General features: G+C 43.7%; 1 protein-coding gene across 1 annotated transcript in view; it reads left to right on the top strand.

The window, feature by feature from the left end:
* The window catches only part of wdr32 (WD repeat domain 32), a 101,714-nt gene that overhangs the window by 51,530 nt on the left and 32,025 nt on the right, over positions 1-18,159 (top strand). The window contains exon 4 of the mRNA XM_060851474.1: positions 7,714-7,916. Coding sequence (XP_060707457.1) covers positions 7,714-7,916 — 203 coding nt within the window. The remainder of the gene's footprint in view (positions 1-7,713; positions 7,917-18,159) is intronic.

The following is an 18,159-nucleotide window of genomic DNA, read 5'->3' as shown; positions in this document are numbered from 1 at the left end:
TTGCAGAATTCAAGTCCAGGGGCTGAACCTCAGTTACTTTGAATTTTTTGGAGTGTTTGTCACCTCATGGCCTCGCAAGTCTTCTTGCCATATCTCACCAGTCAATGTATTAATTACCTATCTCATTCATATGGAGCCTCTCAGATCCTATTTCTGTCTCAGCTTAGCACATAACCTTTCCACGGCTACTCATTACTCAATGACAGTCTAAGATTATACTCAAAGACTCCAAGGAGACCTTGCATCAGCACCATCTCTAAAACCATCTGGGCACTCTGGAAGCATTAGCATTCTGATTCTGCCCCCCTCATTGAAGAGCATGTGCACAAATGTTAGCGATGGGGATTATTTTTCATTAGCATGGTCTGTCTAAGTGGAACTGGTGTACTTGGTGTTCGCTTTTGTGACTTATGCTGCCAGGAAACTGGCCAAACACCCTGAAGGATTTAAGTGGCAGCACAGAGGACATTGAAGGTTAGTGCTGTGTAAGACTGAGGGAAGAGACCCAGTGAGGGAAAACATTGCAGGAAATCGAGTCATATAGATGTGCAGCATGGAAATTGATCCTTCAGTCCAACTTGTCTATGCTGAGCAGATATCCTAAATAAATCTCGTCCCATTTGAAGTATTTGGCCCATATCCCTCTAAACCCCCTCTATTCATATACCTAACCAGATGCCTTTTAAATGTTGTAATTGAACCAGCCTCCACCACTACCTCTGGCAGCATACGTCCACCACCCTGTGCATGAAAAGGTTGCCCCTTTGGTTCCTTTTACATCATTCCCCTCTCACCTTAAATCTATGATCTCTAATTTTGAATTCCCTCACCCCAGGGAAAAGACCTTCTCTATTAACGTATCCATGCCCCTCATTATGATATAAACCTCTATAAGGTCATCCTTCAGCTGCTGAACTCCAGGGAAAATAGCCCTAGTCTATTCAGAATCTTCCTGTAGCTCAAACCCTCCAACCCTGGCAACATCCTTGTAAGTCTTTTCTGAACCCTTTCAAGTTTCACAACATCCTTCCTATAGCAGGGAGACCAGAATTGCAAGCAGAATTCCAAATGTGGCCTAACCAATGTCCAGTACAACCTCGCTGACCAATAATGGCAAGCATACCAAATGCCTTGTGTGTCACAAGCAGTGGAAGAATGCAGGTGCAGTAACAGTGTGTGTATGCAGTGATACAGAAGAGCATAGCACTTCACCTGGCAGTGGAGAAGAGATTCTGAATCAGTGGTGCTGGAAGAGCACAGCAGTTCAGGCAGCATCCAACGAGCAGCGAAATCGACGTTTCGGGCAAAAGCCCTTCATCAGGAATGAAGGCAGTGAGCCAGAAGCATGGAGAGATAAGCTAGGGGAGGGTGGGGATGGGGAGAGAGTAGCATAGAGTACAATGGGTGAGTACAAAGGAGATGAAGGTGATAGGTCAGGGAGGAGAGGGTGGAGCGGATAGGTGGAAAAGGAGCTAGGCAGGTCGGACAAGACCGGACAAGTCATGGGGACAGTGCTGAGCTGGAAGTTTGAAACTAGGATGAGGTGGGGGAAGGGGAAATGAGGAAGCTGTTTAAGTCTGATGGCATTTATCCTAGGATTCTCTGGGAAGCAAGGGAGGAGATTGTAGAGCCATTGGCCTTGATTTTTATGTCCTCGTTGTCTACAGGAATAGTGCCAGAAGACTGGAGGATAGCAAATGTGGTACCCTTGTTCAAGAAGGGGAGTAGGGATAACCCTAGTAACTATAGGCTGGTGAATCTCACTTCTGTTGTGGGCAAAGTCTTAGAGAGAATTGTAAGGGATAGGATTTATGAACATCTGGATAGGAATAATGTGATCAAGGATAGTCAGCATGGTTTTGTGAAGGGCAGGTCGTGCCTCACAAACCTTATTGAATTCTTTGAGAAGGTGACTTAGGAGGTGGACGAGGGTAAAGCGATAGATGTGGTGTATGTGGATTTTAGTAAGGCGTTTGATAAGGTTCCCCATGGTAGGCTACTGCAAAAAATACGGAGGTATGGCATTGAGGGGGAGTTGGAGGTTTGGATTAGGAATTGGCTGGCTGGAAGGAGACAGAGGGTAGTAGTTGATGGTAAAGGTTCATCTTGGAGTGCAGTTATGAGCGGTGTTCCGCTAGGATCTGTGTTGGGACCATTGCCGTTTGTCATTTTTATAAATGACCTGGAGGAGGGGCTAGAAGTTTGGGTGAGCAAGTTTGCGGATGATACGAAAGTCGGTGGAGTTGTTGACAGTGAGGAAGGATGTGGCAGGTTACAGCGGGATATAGATAAGCTGCAGAGCTGGGCAGAAAGGTGACAAATGGAGTTCAATGTAGCTAAGTGTGAAGTGATTCACTTTGGTAAGAGTAACAAGAAGGTGGAGTACTGGGCTAATGGTCGGATACTTGGTAGTGTGAATGAGCAGAAGGATCTCTGAAAGTTGCCACCCAGGTAAATAGTGCTGTGAAGAAGGCATATGGCGTACTGGCTTTTATTGGTAGAGGAATTGAGTTCCGGAGTCCTGAGGTCATGTTACAGTTGTATAAGACTCTGGTGCGGCCGCATCTGGAGTATTGTGTGCAGTTTTGGTCACCATACTCTAGGAAGGATGTGGAGGCACTGGAACGGGTGCAGAGGAGGTTTACCAGGATGTTGCCTGGTATGGTAGGAAGATCGTATGAGGAAAGGCTGAGGCACTTGGGGCTGTTTTCATTGAAGAAAAGAAGGTTTAGGGGTGACTTGATAGAGGTGTACAAGATGATTAGGGGTTTAGGTAGGGTTGACCATGAGAACCTTTTTCCACGTATGGAGTCAGCTATTACGAGGGGCCATAGCTTTAAATTAAGGGGTGGTAGGTATAGGACAGATGTTAGGGGTAGATTCTTTACTCAGCGAGTCGTGAGTACATGGAATGCCCTGCCAGTAACAATGGTGAACTCTCCCTCTTTATGGGCATTTAAACGGGCATTGGATAGGCATATGGAGGATAGTGGGCTAGTGTAGGTTAGGCGGGCTTGGATCAGCGCAACATCGAGGGCCGAAGGGCCTGTACTGCGCTGTATTTTTCTATGTAAGTCTACATTGATGCCCTGGGGTTGAAGTGTTCCGTGGCAGAAGATGAGGCGTTCTTCCTCCAGGCGTCTGGTGGTGAGGGAGCGGCGGTGAAGGAGGCCCAGAACCTCCATGTCCTCAGCAGAATGGGAGGGGGAGTTGAAATGTTGGGCCACGGGGCGGTGTGGTTGATTGATGCGGGTGTCTCGGAGATGTTCCATAAAGCGCTCTGCTAAGAGGTGCCCAGTCTCCCCAATGTAGAGGAGGCCACTAATGATATTAGTGGATGTGCAGGTAAAACTTTGATGGATGTGGATCTCCTTTGTACTCACCCATTGTACTCTATGCTACTCTCTCCCCACTCCCACCCTCCCCTAGCTTATCACTTCATGCTTCTGGCTCACTGCCTTCATTACTGATGAAGGGCTTTTGCCCGAAACATCGATTTCGCTGCTCGTTGGATGCTGCCTGAACTGCTGTGCTCTTCAGCACCATTGATCCAGAATCTGGTTTCCAGCATCTGCAGTCATTGTTTTTACCTAGTGGAGAAGAGATGATTGGTCTTTCTGCAGCGCTACTGGCCATTCCTTTGGACGCTAAAATTGACACTGACCTGGGCTGTGACCTCCGACCAGGCTGACAGGGTCCAGTGATGCAGCTTCACTAGCAGTCCTTCAGGAAAAATATGACCCTCCTCTGCACCACCCTGTCCACCAGGATCTCAAGAGTTAGACAGTTTCCCCGGTAACATAAGATAAGCAGTATTCTGAACCTTCCTGGCCGAAATGGTCTTGCACTGGTAGTGAGTCAGGTGCAAAGCCTTGGGTTGACGTGCTGAAAGATATCAATGACAGAGTTTGTGAAGTATATGGGCTTTGAAATTTTGACGGAAGGACGGACCTGGGTCAGCACTCGGTATGTGTAGATTGAGTTGCTCTGTTTCCACGATTTTCACTGCTTTGCTGGTTTCTTGGTGACTTTGTTCAGCGATTCTTTGAGTGCTTTTTGGGATACAGCACCCTTCGTTGCACTCGCCAGCTCAGGCATTGTGTCCAGTCTCAGAGAATTCGGATAGCACTGCGAATTGCTGTTGGGCCTTGAGGTCCTGGTGAACAGGGTGGTATAGAGGAGGGACATCCTCCTCCTGAAGGACTGTCAGTGATTCTGTACCATCAGGCCCTGCCAGTCTGGTCTCTGGTCACAGTCCAAGTCACTGCCATCTTCAGCATGCAGAGGAATGGCCAGTAGTGCTGCAGAAGGATTAATAATCTCTACCCTGCCAGACAAAGCTGCTATGCTCTTATTTCTGTCACCACATACACATACTGCTACTGTACATGCCTCCATCCAGTGCTTATGCTATATTGCAGCCAATAATGAAAGTAATACCTTCCCTCACTAGCTCTCTTCTCTCAGCCTTCCACAGCACTAATCTTGCATGTCTTCTGTTCTACCGCCTCAATCACTACCTGTCTACCTACATGCACCAGCACTTATATGTGCGTCACTCACTGTAATCTTACTTATTGACTTGTGCTTATTACAAGAGATAAGAGCCGAATGGGTGGAGGGGTGCCGACAATAGGCTCTTTATCCTTGAGGGATTTTGGCCCATGCAAAAGAAGAGCAGAATCACTCCTGCAAGGATGCTGAAACATCCATGTCCCACTCTGCATGCCATTGCCTCTAACTGCCCCATTAACCCCATTATCACTCCCAGTCATTAATTGCCATTTCTAACCATTGGTGTTATGCCTACTCACTTTTTTGACTTTCACAAGCGTACCCTCAATTTCATCATTGAAACACCTGGTTCCACCAGCAGCCCCATCCTTGACCTTTGAGGATTTAGAGACGTCTTACGAAACCTGCATTCCCCACCAGCCCAGATAGTGATACCTCAGTAGAAAACATAATGATAGAGAGGGTACACAATCTGGTGAGCACCTTCCTGCGACAATTCTACAACTGACTGACAAAATAATTGCCCAGGCCACTGGCACTGAGAATTGCTGGAGACCAGCCAGCTGCTCGGGGCCAGATGACAAACAGGGACTTGATCTAAATGCACAAGAAGGAACACTGAGAAATGGGAGGCAATGGTTCCACCCAAAAACTACATCAGTACAGTGAGTCAACTGACTGACTGCCTCCATTTGCAGGTTGGTGGTTGCCTTTGGGAGCCAAGCCCAGTATCCTGATGGCCTTCTGGTGACCACACATACCTGCAGTTGATCATCCTACCTGTTGTACCCCAGGACTGAAGGCATGGCAACAGTGTGATGGATGAACCTTGAGCCTAGCCTGGGTTTGCTCTCCTTACCAAGACACAGGACAATGCCAGGAAGCATGCCGCAAGGGGAGGAACTACACATGGGGCCCCTCTACAGTTTCTCCTCAGGCTTGGCCTTTCACCTCCACCTGGCCTCTCCCTCTCTGATTCTTGGAAGTTTAAGCTGTGGAAAGTTAACTTGCAATTCTCTGCGTGTCTCACCCATCAAGACAAAAACGGCCCCAGGATTGCCCAGTCAAAACTTGAGGGCCAGCAGTCTCTACATCAGAGCAAGCTCATTTCATCCCAGCTGCAGAACTAGGGAGTGCACTTGGCTATTGTGTGAGGTGAAGAAGAGTATGTTGCTTCTTGCTTCCCCAAGCAGTGTAACATGCTGGGCAAGAATTTCTTGCATGCATTCTGGTGATTTAATAACTTCTTGCTGACGACTGTTACAGTTGAGTGAAAAACGGTGGTCTCGGGTAAAATTCTGGGCACTCAATTTTGAATTCATTAACAAATCTGAAAGTGAGTCAAATGATGATCCTGAACCGATTTAACCATGAACCATCTAGTGGCAGTTCTTGGTCAAATAATAGGTCTTATGAATTGAAGTTTGTGCACAGAGCTACAGAGATCAGCTACAGTTGGCTGGAACAATGTGTATGCATTGTGCTGCTGATACCTTTTGCCCCATGATAAATGATCCCTAATGTTTGGATCCCTCTGTGCGCAAAGTTGTAGCTGTGTAAGGAAGGTGCCACCTTCAAAGAGGGTGAATGGCGCAGAGTACAGGACTTTGTACTGGACCTTTTTGGGGCATATGATTTATGATGTTGCCATTTAAAAGCCTTCTGAACAGTGTGCTGCAGACTACTCCTTTACAGGTTTTCATTTGCCCTTTCTATTCCAAGTGTGGTCACAGCCATTTTTTTCCCCATTGCACGCTTTCTGTTTCCAGCATGATGGATGGCAAAAGTGCGCACTCCTCCTCCAGTAGTTCTCAGCCTCAGCCTGACCCTGTCGGTGAACCCAAGTTGCCCACCCGTTCAACCAATAGCTTTCACATTTCTGTAAATCCCCACCCAGCCCATCCATGTTCATCTATACCAATCTACCTATCCCCTTCTCACAGCCATATGAGGAGGCCATGCCTGATGTCACATTTCATGTTTTATTCCACTCTCCCTCTTGAAAGTAAGTGCCATTTTAGTGTATACAAACCCCCAACAATACCCTTCCAAGTTGTCTTGTACAGTTATTTTCCACACCCTTCATAAAAAACTGTGCCCGTGTTCACAGCCTTCAGCTCCCAATCCTGAAGGCCAAAAATGTTGAGGCTGCAGCTGCTATTTCCCCACCCCAAGCTCCTTTCTCCTTAGTTTCTAAAGACTGATCAAAGGGACTTTCCATGACCCACATCCTTGACTAAAAGGATATTGAGGGGGGACCTGATTGAGGTTTACAAAATTATGAAGGGTATAGACAGGGTGGATAGAGACAAGCTTTTTCCCAGGATTCAATAACGAGAGGTCATGCTTTCAAGATGAGAGGTGGAAAGTTTAAAGGGGATACACGTGGTAGGTACTTCACACAGAGGGTGGTGGGCGTTTGGAACGTGTTGCCAGCAGAGGTGGTAGAGGCAGGCACGGTAGATTTGTTTAAGATGAGTCTGGACAGATGCATGAGTAAGTGGGGAACAGAGGGATATAGACGCTTGGCAATTGACCAACAGGTTTAGACAGTGCATTTGGATTGGCTCAGGCTTAGAGGGCTGAAGGGCCTATTCCTGGGCTGTAAATTTTCTTTGTTCTTTGTACTTCCTGTATGTCTCCAATACTGCATTAGCCGTTTCCCCTGGACTGCTGCTACAGCGTCAACAGACTTATCATGGCTCCACTCCTTGTATTGCAAAGGCTGTCTGCAGATAGCAGGACTATCCCAGAAGGAAAGATTGGTTCTGAAATTTTGAATGATGAGAGGGACCTGATTGAAACTTATAAAATTCAAACAGGGTTACACAGACTAGACGCAGAGAGGATGCTTTGCCTGTTTTTTTTTATAGCCAGCAGTCACAGTCTCAGGATATAGGGTAGACTATTTTAGGACTGACGTAGGATACATTTCTTCAAACAAAGGGTAGTGAATACATGGAATTCGCTGTCACAGAAGACTATGGAGGCCAAGTCACTGAATATTTTCATGAAAGAAATAGATATTTTTTAAAGACATTGAGAAATGGAGAGAAAGCGGGAATGTGGCATTGAGATAGGGGATCAGCCAGGTCATACTGGATGGTGGAGCAGGCTTGAGGGGCATTAGCCTACTCCTAATTTCTATGTTTCTATGCCTATGATTATAGTAATTACTATCAAATTTTTGTGAAACAGATGTACAGAGGAAGGCTGTCCACATAAGAAATTCTTCCACACTCGTTACCTGATGAGAATGCGTTTAACACCAGACTGTTCAAAGATGCTAATATCGACATCATCTGGTTATCTGTTAATTCTTCATGACCTTGATTTAACCCAATCACTGGAAGTTTCTAATTACCGCAGTTTGAGAGGCAAGCGTTCTGCTTCAAATACAGGTTAGTACATTGAACATTATGGCTTTCATATTCCAAAAGTTGCTGTCTTAAAAACTACTAAGTTTGTTGAGAGAATCTAATCCTTTATATTTTGAATAGTCCCTCCAGATTGAATTTTACATTTTGTGTTGATTTCTTCATCTGCGCTTTGTTGTTCCTTAAGTCAGTCATGGTATGATCGTTTTGGAAAGATTGTCTTGCTTTTTGCTTCTCCTAGCAGTGTGACATGTTGGGCAAGAAGTTCTTGCATGCACTCTGGTGATTTAATGACTTCTTGCTGATGACTGTCTCCCTCAACTGTAACAATGGCCTGGCGCTATTACCGCTAGGCTATTAATTAAGAAACTCAGGTAAAATTCTGGGGACTCCACTTTGAATTCAGTAACAAATCTGGAAGTGAGTCAGATGATGACCATGAACCTACATGGAGACAAAACTGCTATCCTTACCTGGTCTCTGTCACAGCAATGTCGTTATAACAATAGCTGTAAAGTCTAAAAAAAAAATGAAACCAGATGTATCACCTGGCATCAACTTGGGCATTGGAAACAACAATGATACGAAAAGCTCTGTGAACTCTACAAATAGAATCGTAGAGTCGTGGAGATGTACAGCACAGAAACAGACCCTTGGGTCCAACTTGTCCATGCTGAACATATATCCCAACCAAATCTAGTCTCACCTGCCAGCACCCGGCCCATAGTCCTCCAAGCCCTTTCTATTCATATACCCATCCAGATGCTTTTTAAATGTTGCAATTGTACTTACCTCCACCACTTCCTCTGGCAGCTCATTCCATACATGTACTGCCCTCTGCGTAAAAAAGTTGCTCCTTAGGTCTCTTTTATATCTTTCCCCTCTCACCCTAAACCCTAAATCTAGGGTGGAGACCCCAGAATGGGAGAGCTGTCTCTCAGATAGTGATTAAATCAGAGTGGTGCTGGAAAAGCACAGTAGGTCAGGCAGCATCCGAGGAGCAGGAAAATTGATGTTTTGGGCAAAAGCCCTTGATCAGAAATAGAGACCTCTCAGAAAGGTCTAGCAATCACCTAACCTCATCATAATTACAGAAACACTCTTTACAATGTCCCAGATAAATGTCCTGTTCTAGTGGCAGGACAGAACCAGAAGAGGTTTGCTGTGGGAGTCCTCAATGTTGACTCCGGACCCTATGAAGTCCATGAAACCCGCTTATTGATTACCATGTGTCATAAGACCATAGATATAGAAACACAATTAGGCCAATTGGCCCATTGAACCTGCTCTGCCATTCCATTATGGCTGATATGTTTCTCAACCTCATTGTCCTGCCTTCTCCCAGTAACTTTTGATGCCCTTACGAATCAAGAACATTCTGTGACATTCAGATTCACTACCTTCTGGCTGAAGAAATCCCTCAATCTCAATTCAAAAAGGTCTTCCCTGCACTAAGAAGCTACGCCCTCGGATCCTCTTCTCTTGTACTACTGGAAAGCTATTCTCCACATGTGTTTTATCAAGGCCTCTATGCATACACAGTCACACTCCTTCCAAAAGCCATCAAGTAGAGACCCAGAGAACCGAGTTACATCTTAGATGACAAGTATTCATTCCTGTGAACCTCCTCCTTACCCTGCCAAGGCCAGTACATCCTTTTGTAGATGCGGGGCCCAGAACTGCTCAGAGCATTCCAAATGTTGTCTGATGAGAGATTCATACAGTTTCAGCAGTACATCTTTGTTGTTGTATTCTAGCCCTCTTGAAATAAATGCTAATATTGCATTTGTCTTCCTCACGGCCAACTGAGCCTGCATGTTAATCTTAAAGTCCTGAACTAGGACTCCCAAGTCCCTTTGTGAATCAGATTTCAGATGCCATTCACCATTTGGAAAATAGTCCACACAATTATTCTTCCTACCAAAGTGTATATCCTCACACTTTCCTACATTCTATGCCATCTGCCACTTTTTTTCCCACTTTCCTGACCTGTCCAAGTTTTGCAGCCTTGCTGCCTCCCCAACACCACCTGTCCCTCCACCCATCTTTGTGTTGTCTACAAACTTAGCAACAGTGGCCCCATGTTGTTCATCCAGATTGTAAATGTACAATGTGAATAGCTGTGGTCCCAATACTGACCCCTGTCAAACTCCATTAATCACTGGCTGCCATCCTGAAAAAGACTTCTCAGCAAGCAAACTTATATCCAGACTTCTGATGAAGGGCTTTTGCCCGAAATGTCGATTTTCCTGCTCCTCAGATGCTGCCTGATCTGCTGTGCTTTTCCAGCACCACTCTAATCTTGACTTCTTTATCCCCAGGCTCTGCCCTCTGCCAGTCTGTTAATTCCCTTATCAATGCCCGATGGGGTGGTAATTAACTGGGTTGGATTTGTCCTGCTGTGTGTACAGGACATATCTGAGCAGTTTTCCCACATTGTCTGGTAGATATCAGTGTTGTAACTGTAGTGGAACAGCTTGGTTATGGGCGCAGCAAGTTCTACAACACAAGTCTTCAGTCTACTCTCAATCCTTAGTAAAATGATGGAAGATATTATCAACAATGTTTAACAGTAACTTGCTTGCAGATGCTTAATTTCAGTTCCAGCAGGGCCACTCAGTTCCTGACCATATTACAGCCTTAGTTTAAACATGAACAAAAAAGAAGCTGAATTCCAGAGGTGAGATGAGAGTGACAGGCTTATATATCGAGGCTACATTTAAACAAGTGTGGCATCAAGGAGCCCTAGCTCCTTTGGTGGTGGGGGGTGGGGGGTCTGTCTTTGGAGATCATAGAATGTTGAACAGTACAACACAAGAACAGGCCTTTTGGCCTATCATGTCTGTGCCTACTAATATGCCATTCTAAACTGATGCCAACTGCCTGCATGTGGTCGCATCCTCTATTTTGTGCCTGTTCAGGTGTCTGTCTAAAATGCCTCTTAAGTGTTGCCACTTCCTCTGCCATTGCATTCCAGGCATTTACCACCCTTTATGTAAGATCTCTTTACACTTTTCCCTTCACACCTTCAATCAATGTCCCCTAATATTTGACATTTCCATTGTGGGCCAAAGACTCTTGACTATGCACCCTATCCATTTCTTCTGCTTGATTTTATTTACCTCTATCAAGTCTCCCCTTGGCCTCTGACGCTCTAGCGAAAACAATTCAAGTTTGTTCAATCTCTCCTTTATAGCTGATTCACTCCAATCAAGGCAAAATCCTGCTAAACCTCTTGCACTCTCTCTCTAAAGCTGCCACATTCTTTCTATAGTGCAGTAAATACAGGACGACCCCTATACCCATTGTTTCAGTTACCTGCAGTTGAGCATGGCTGGAACATTCCAGAACCAGGGACCAGGAGGCTGCCAGGAAGGTACGTTGCCCATTTAATTGAATGGGTTTGCTCCTATCTGCCATTTTGGGCTTCCGTGGTAGGTCCTGGAACGTATCCCTTGCGAGTGCGGGGGTCTACTGTACTCCAGATTTGGCTTAACTAAAGTTTTATAAGCTGCAACGTGACTTGCCAACTTAATATATTGCGTACTCTGACCGATCAAGGCAAGCATGCCATATTCTGCCTTGACCACCTTATCCACTTGTGTTGCCACTTACTGCATACTTTCCTTTTGCATTTGACCTCCCAAAATATATCATTTCACACTTAGATCAAAATTCATCTTCCATTTCTCTGTCCAACTTTTCTGTCATGCTGCATCCTTTAATAATCTTACTCACTCTCCACATCTCGACCAATCAGATCATCTACATTTTCAATCTAAATCATTTTTATATTTATTTAATAAAACAACAGAGGTAACAGCACTGATCCTTGCAGAAGATCACTGATCACAGTCAGATAAATACTCTTTCACAACTACCCTTTGTCTTTTATAACCAAGCCAATTTTGTATTCCACTTGCCAACTCACCTTAGATGCCATATGACTTACCTTCTGGACCAGGCTGCTATGAGGAATTTTGTCACTGCTTTAATAAAGCCCATGAGGACAACATCCACTGTCTGATCCTCATAATTTATCTATGTTACTTCCTCAAAAAACTCTATCAAAGTTTGAGAGACAAGAGCTCTCATGCATAAAGCCATGCTAATTATCTTTGATTAGTCTATTCTTCTCCAAACATATCTGGCACATACAAAGATGATTGTGATTGTTGGAGGTCAATCTTCTCAGGTACAGAATATCTCTGCAGAAATTCCTCGCAGTAGTGCCCTAGCTCTAACTATTTTCAGCTGCTTCATCATGACTTTCTCTCCATCATATGGTTATATATGTGGGGATGATTGCACAATGTTCAGCACCTCTCATGACTCCTCAGATACTGAAGAGGTCCATGTTCAAATGCAGCAACATGTAGACAATATCCAGGCTTGGGTTGAAAAGAAACAAGTAACATTCACACTGTACAAATGCCAGGCAATGACCATCTCCAAAAAGAGGCAATCTAACTACCACCCTGAATGAATGAATTTTGGCATAGCTACATCTTATGCAATAGAGTACTGAGTAAAAGCCTAATTTGCATCCCCTCTTAGTAAGTCAGTGATTCAGATGGTAATTCAACTGGGGTGATAAAGAGTCAGAGTTGTACAGTATGAAAACAGACCCTTTGGTCCAACCTGTCCATGCTGACCAGATATCCTAAATTAATCCAGTCCCATTGCCAGCATTTGGCTCATATCGCTCTAAACCCTTGTTATTCATATACCCATCCAGATGACTTTTAAATGTTATTGTACCAGCCTCCTCCACTTCCTCTGGTAGATCGTTCCAGATACGCGCCACCTTTTATGTGAAGAAGTTGCTCCTCAGCTTCCTTTTGTATCTTTTTCCTCTCACCCTAAACCTATGCCCTCTAATTCTGGACTCTCCCACCCCAAGGAAAAGGCCTTGTCTATTTACCCTACCCATGGCCCTCATGACTTTATGAGCCTCTATAAAGTCACCCCTCAGCCTCTGACACTCCAGGGAAAATAGTTCCAGCCTATTCACACTTTCCTACAGCTTAAATCCCCCAACCCTGGGTATAATCCTTGTAAATCTTTTCTGAACTCTTTCAAGTTTCACAACATCCTTCCTGTAGCAGGGAGACCAGAATTGCACACGACATTCCAAAAATGGCCCAACCAATATCCTGTACAGCTGCAACATGACCTCCCAACTCCTATACTCAGTACATTGACCAATAATGGCAAGCTTACTAAACGCCGCCTTTACTATCCTAACTACCTTCAACCCCACTTACAAGGAGCTATGAACTTGCACTCCAAGGTCCCTTTGTTCACCAATGCTCCCAGGACCTTACCATGAAGTGTACAAATCCTGTCCTGATTTGCTTTTCCAAAATGCAACATCTCACATTTATCTGAAATAAATTCAATATGCCACTCATTGGTCCATCTGATCAAGGTCTTGTACTCCTGAGGTAATCTCCTTCACTGTCCACTACAGCTCCAATTTTGGTGTCATCTACAGACTTACAAGCATACCTCCTGTATTCACATCCAAATAATGGACCCAGCAGACCCAGCACCATTCCTTGTGGCGTACCTCTGGTCACCGGTCTCCAGTCTGAAAAGCAACCCTCCACCACCACCCTCTAATCTTCTACCTTCAGCTATATTTCATTGTTAATGTACTTGCCCTATAAGGGACAATGTTGGCATAGATATAACAGCCAACAGCTGAACATTCATACATTCTCAAGTTCCTAACCTTGCACAAAATGTCATGGAAGGATATTGCTTTTGGTTAGATTCGCTGAAAGCAATCCTGGAAAACAGTAAGTTCTCAATAAACGATGTTGTTGCATTCCTGAGGCACGTGACTTTCAATGTAACAATATTGAGCAAATTAAAGTTTCCCATTGCAACTAATGTGATAAGTGTAGTTTGGTTTTTCAGCCGTTTTGACATCAGACCAAGTGCATCAAACTCTAAGCTGAAATAGTGGCCATTCCTAAATTCCTACATTGATGAATGAAGCAACTGTTGATTTTATAAAAATAAAGTTAACAAAAGACACTTGCATAAGTGCAAGAGTAGGAAAGGTTTCGAGGGCTATAGGCCAGGAGCAGGCAGGTGGGACTAGTTTAGTTTGGGATGATGTTCAGCATGGACTCGTTGGACTGAAGGGTCTGTTTCCATGCTGTATGATTCAGTGACTAAGGTTGCACTCACAATAATGGTTCGAGTTTATTTGCTCAGCTGCCAACTTCATCTAGTGACAGAAGACGATATCAATGTCTGAGTGGCCAAAGAACTTCCCAGTATTGGTGATAGATATTAGGAGTGTCAGTGGTGAAACCAGATAGGAGAGGAGGTGGGGAAGAGAAGCAGCTGAAAGGACTTTGTTGTGTTGGCGCACTGACCCTAATAGTGCAAAGAAAATTTGTGAAACATCACCCCAGTCTGTGGTAACCTTGGAGGCATATGTTGGATCTCCTCCCAGGTCACCAATAGGTGAGAAGGCACTAGGAACTGCAGACCCAGGGCTGCTGCCTGCACCTCAGCCAAGATGCACCAGGGAGAGCAGAGCAGTGAAAAGCTTGACAGTTAATCTTGCCATTGATGAGGTACATTGTGAGCTTATTTGTCAAAATATAAATAGTTTGCATGTAAAATCACCTTGTTTAGCAAAGTTTAGCTTTAACATTTGTAAATTATTTGGATGAAAAATCTTAATGTCTTTTGCAAGATTTCTTATTACCGGCTCAGGCAGTTAGCTTTATCCAGCAGTGGCCCAAGTGGATCCTGGACAAAAGGGATGCAGCTGCCCTGCCAAAAGGCACTACCAGACAGCAGCCAGAAACAAGTAAGGGCTGTAGCAGGCCCACAACCTGATTTAAAAACGGGCTATTCAGCACTGACCCCAGTCAGTGATACCTCAGGCTCCACAGTCGGAAGGTCTGCTGTAGGAGGTATTTTAAGTAAAATGTGTTACGTTTGCTTTTTGCAAGTATTTTTCAGTTTATTTTATTTTGAGTTATCTACTGCTGTAGGAATTTGGTTGTTTAAATGCAGTTCCAGTTCAATTTAGACGGTACAAGCATAATGTTTTTTTTCCCTACTAAAGTATTCCCTACAGAACCTAGTTTTGCAGCACTGATTCATTAGAATCACTGACATTTCATGTCATGAATTTTCAGAGATAACCCTGACTTTAAATAAAGATGTTGTGTAAATCTTAGACTTTCAACCCAGGATTGGCAGGACATGGGGCATGAACTCTGGCAAGCAAAATTATAATGAACATTCCTTGTTTTACTAGCAATATTATAATGAAGCTGTGAAAATGCTGTTCCTTTAACAAGGTTATGTTGCTTTTGGTTTTTTTCAGAGAGGTGGTAAAAGACACAGACTCCAAAAAGTCTAAGTTGAAGGGTTTTAGGGCCAGTTTGATTATAGCTAACAGATATTGCCTCAGGCAAAAGACTTTCAAGTCTTTTTAAAAAAAACACTTGTACAATGAAAGGGGAGTGGCCAGTTCTCCCAGCTCAGCTTTTATCTGGTTTTTTGCAGTAGTGTCAAAAAAGCTGCTGGACCCAAAGAAGCAGGTCCACGCTGATCTCTCTCTGACTTCTTTCCTGTAAGAACCTGTGTTTGATTTTACCTTTGTGCCAAGGCATATTTTTGGGGATTGTTGCAAGTATTAGGAACAGCATCATTACGTTGAGGTAATCTGTTGGGTTTTTGGATAGGTTGTTATTCTGTATTCTGTTCTCTTTTGTTTGTCTTTCATTCAGTAATCTTCTAAGTAAATTCTGTTTTGTTTAAAACTAAGTGGTTTGATCAGTGGCATCTCTCCTGGAATATCCACTTTACGTCTGCTTAAAACAACTAGCAAAGTTAGAGTCTGGGCTACATTCTTGACATGTTTTGAGAGGTCTAGCCTGGTCCATAACAAAGCAACATTGTCTGAATCAACATTATGAGGAATTATTGTTGGTTTTGAATATACCTACAGGTTACAGAGGATTAGCCCTGATCATATAGGTACACCCATCTTTCAAATGAAAAAGATTTCTCTTTCTTTTCTGGAGGAAATAGAGGCCATTGAGCTAATTTTTGGTGTTTTTGATTTTAACTCTGATGCAGGCACATCAGACACCAGACAACACTTGCATAAAAACCATCACACCTCAGAAAGACACACAGTTCTAAATTTGAAACATGATATGTCCTTGTCCTAGCAATATGAATTCTTCTGTTCATCTAACATCTGACAAAATAGGATTCAGAAGATCAGAGAAATCAATGGGAAATGTGACCGTAATGCTGTTCCCTTTTTGAGACCATACCATTCAGTTAGCACAAAGAATACAGAACTTGGAAGATAAAGAAGCTTGTTTTCAAAATTGCTATCAAACTCAGCTGTCAGTTTTTTATCCAAAACAAAAACAATTATGGAAACATTATCCACATGAAGTGAATGTAGTATGTAATGCGGCTTGAAAAGAGAGCGTGGGAGCCTCCAGTGAAGTGCTTCTGTGATCTTTCCTCTGACATTTATAGTGATTTGTATCTGCCACTTCCGGCTGTCAGTTCCAGCTGTCCGATGTAGTGGCCGGTATATTGGGTCCAGGTCGATGTGCTTATTGAATGAATCTGTGGATGAGTGCTGGGTCAGATATGTAGATGATACCTTTGTAATCATTAAAAATACAGAAATAGAGAACACCCACCTGATCATCAACGCCACACTCACAGGAATCAGATTCACTAGTGAGGAAGAAAAGGACAACCAACTCCCACTCCTACACGTGATGGTACAGAGAACACCGAGTGGAGAATTCACCACAAAGGTATACAGGAAAACCACACACACAGACCAAGTCCTAAACCACGAAAGCAACCACCCCAACACACGCACAAGAAGTTGCGTCAAGACACTGTTCAAAAGGGCCACAACACACTGCAGTACATCAGAACTGCAAAAAGAGGAAGAAGAACACCTATACAATGTATTCGCTAAAAACGGAAACCCCTGCAATTTCATCAACAGATCCCTAAGGGAAAGACAACAGAATGAGGACATGCCACAACCCAAAGGACTAACCATACTACCATACATCAAAAACATTTCTGAACTGACAGCCAGACTGCTGTGACCATTAGGACTCATAACAGCACACAAACCAACAGCCGCTCTCAGACAACAACTCACCAGAACGAAGGACCAGATAACAACATGAGCAAAATCAATGTAATGTACAAAATCCCATGCAAGGACTGCACAAAACACTACATAGGACAAACAGGAAGACAGCTAACGATCCACATCTATGAACACCAACTAGGCACGAAACGACACGACCAGCTATCCTTAGTAGCCACACACTCAGATGACAAGCAACATGAGTTCGACTGGGACAACACTACTATTATAGGACAAGTCAAACAGAGAATTTCTCGAGGCATGGCACTCATCCACAGATTCATTCAATAAGCTCATCAACCTGGACCCAATATACCGGCCACTGCATCGGACAGCTGGAACTGACGACTGGAAGTGGCAGATACAAATCACTATAAATGCCAGAGGAAACATCACAGAAGCACTTCACAGGAGGCTCCCAAGCACTGAGGATGTCACCTAGACAGGGGACGAAACGTCTGCAACACAAACTCCCAGCTCGGTGAACAGAACCACAACAACGAGCACCCGAGCTACAAATCTTCTCACAAACTTTGAAAAGAGAGCAAATTACACACACACTTTGTTTGCTGGGGAGTGATAATTTCTTCATTGATATTTAGAACCATAAGCTTGATTAGTGTTTCCAAAGTGTGATTTGGACCTCAGGTGAGATCTTCCACACTGCAGGGATTCTGTGTACTTATCCAGCAAGATCATTGTCTGTTGGTCATATGGATTTCATCCTCTACTGCATTCAGCAACTGGACTGAATGCTGAAACAAATATTCTTGACATTCTTGACAGTAATCGTCGTTAATATTTCTACTCCAAGTCTAGTAATTCCACTCAATTTAACTGGTTGAGAAGCATTTACATTTCACTGTAGATCATAAAAAGTGCTAAAGTTAATGATTCTTTGTCCAGAAAAGTTTCAGACACCTTTTTTTTGGTCACTAATTTTTTAATCTTTTGACCTCAGCCACTCCCATCTCTAGTTTATGGGTATACCCACTTACTATATCTCTACTTGGAAATCTATTATTTTATAAATATACTGGTAGTTTTGAATCATTTTTTAAAAAATACTAACTGTGTGCTTTTATGTCT

The sequence above is a fragment of the Hemiscyllium ocellatum genome, chromosome 36 (assembly GCF_020745735.1).
Source record: "Hemiscyllium ocellatum isolate sHemOce1 chromosome 36, sHemOce1.pat.X.cur, whole genome shotgun sequence".
NCBI lineage: Eukaryota > Metazoa > Chordata > Chondrichthyes > Orectolobiformes > Hemiscylliidae > Hemiscyllium > Hemiscyllium ocellatum.
This window is presented reverse-complemented; position numbering and strand designations above follow the sequence as displayed.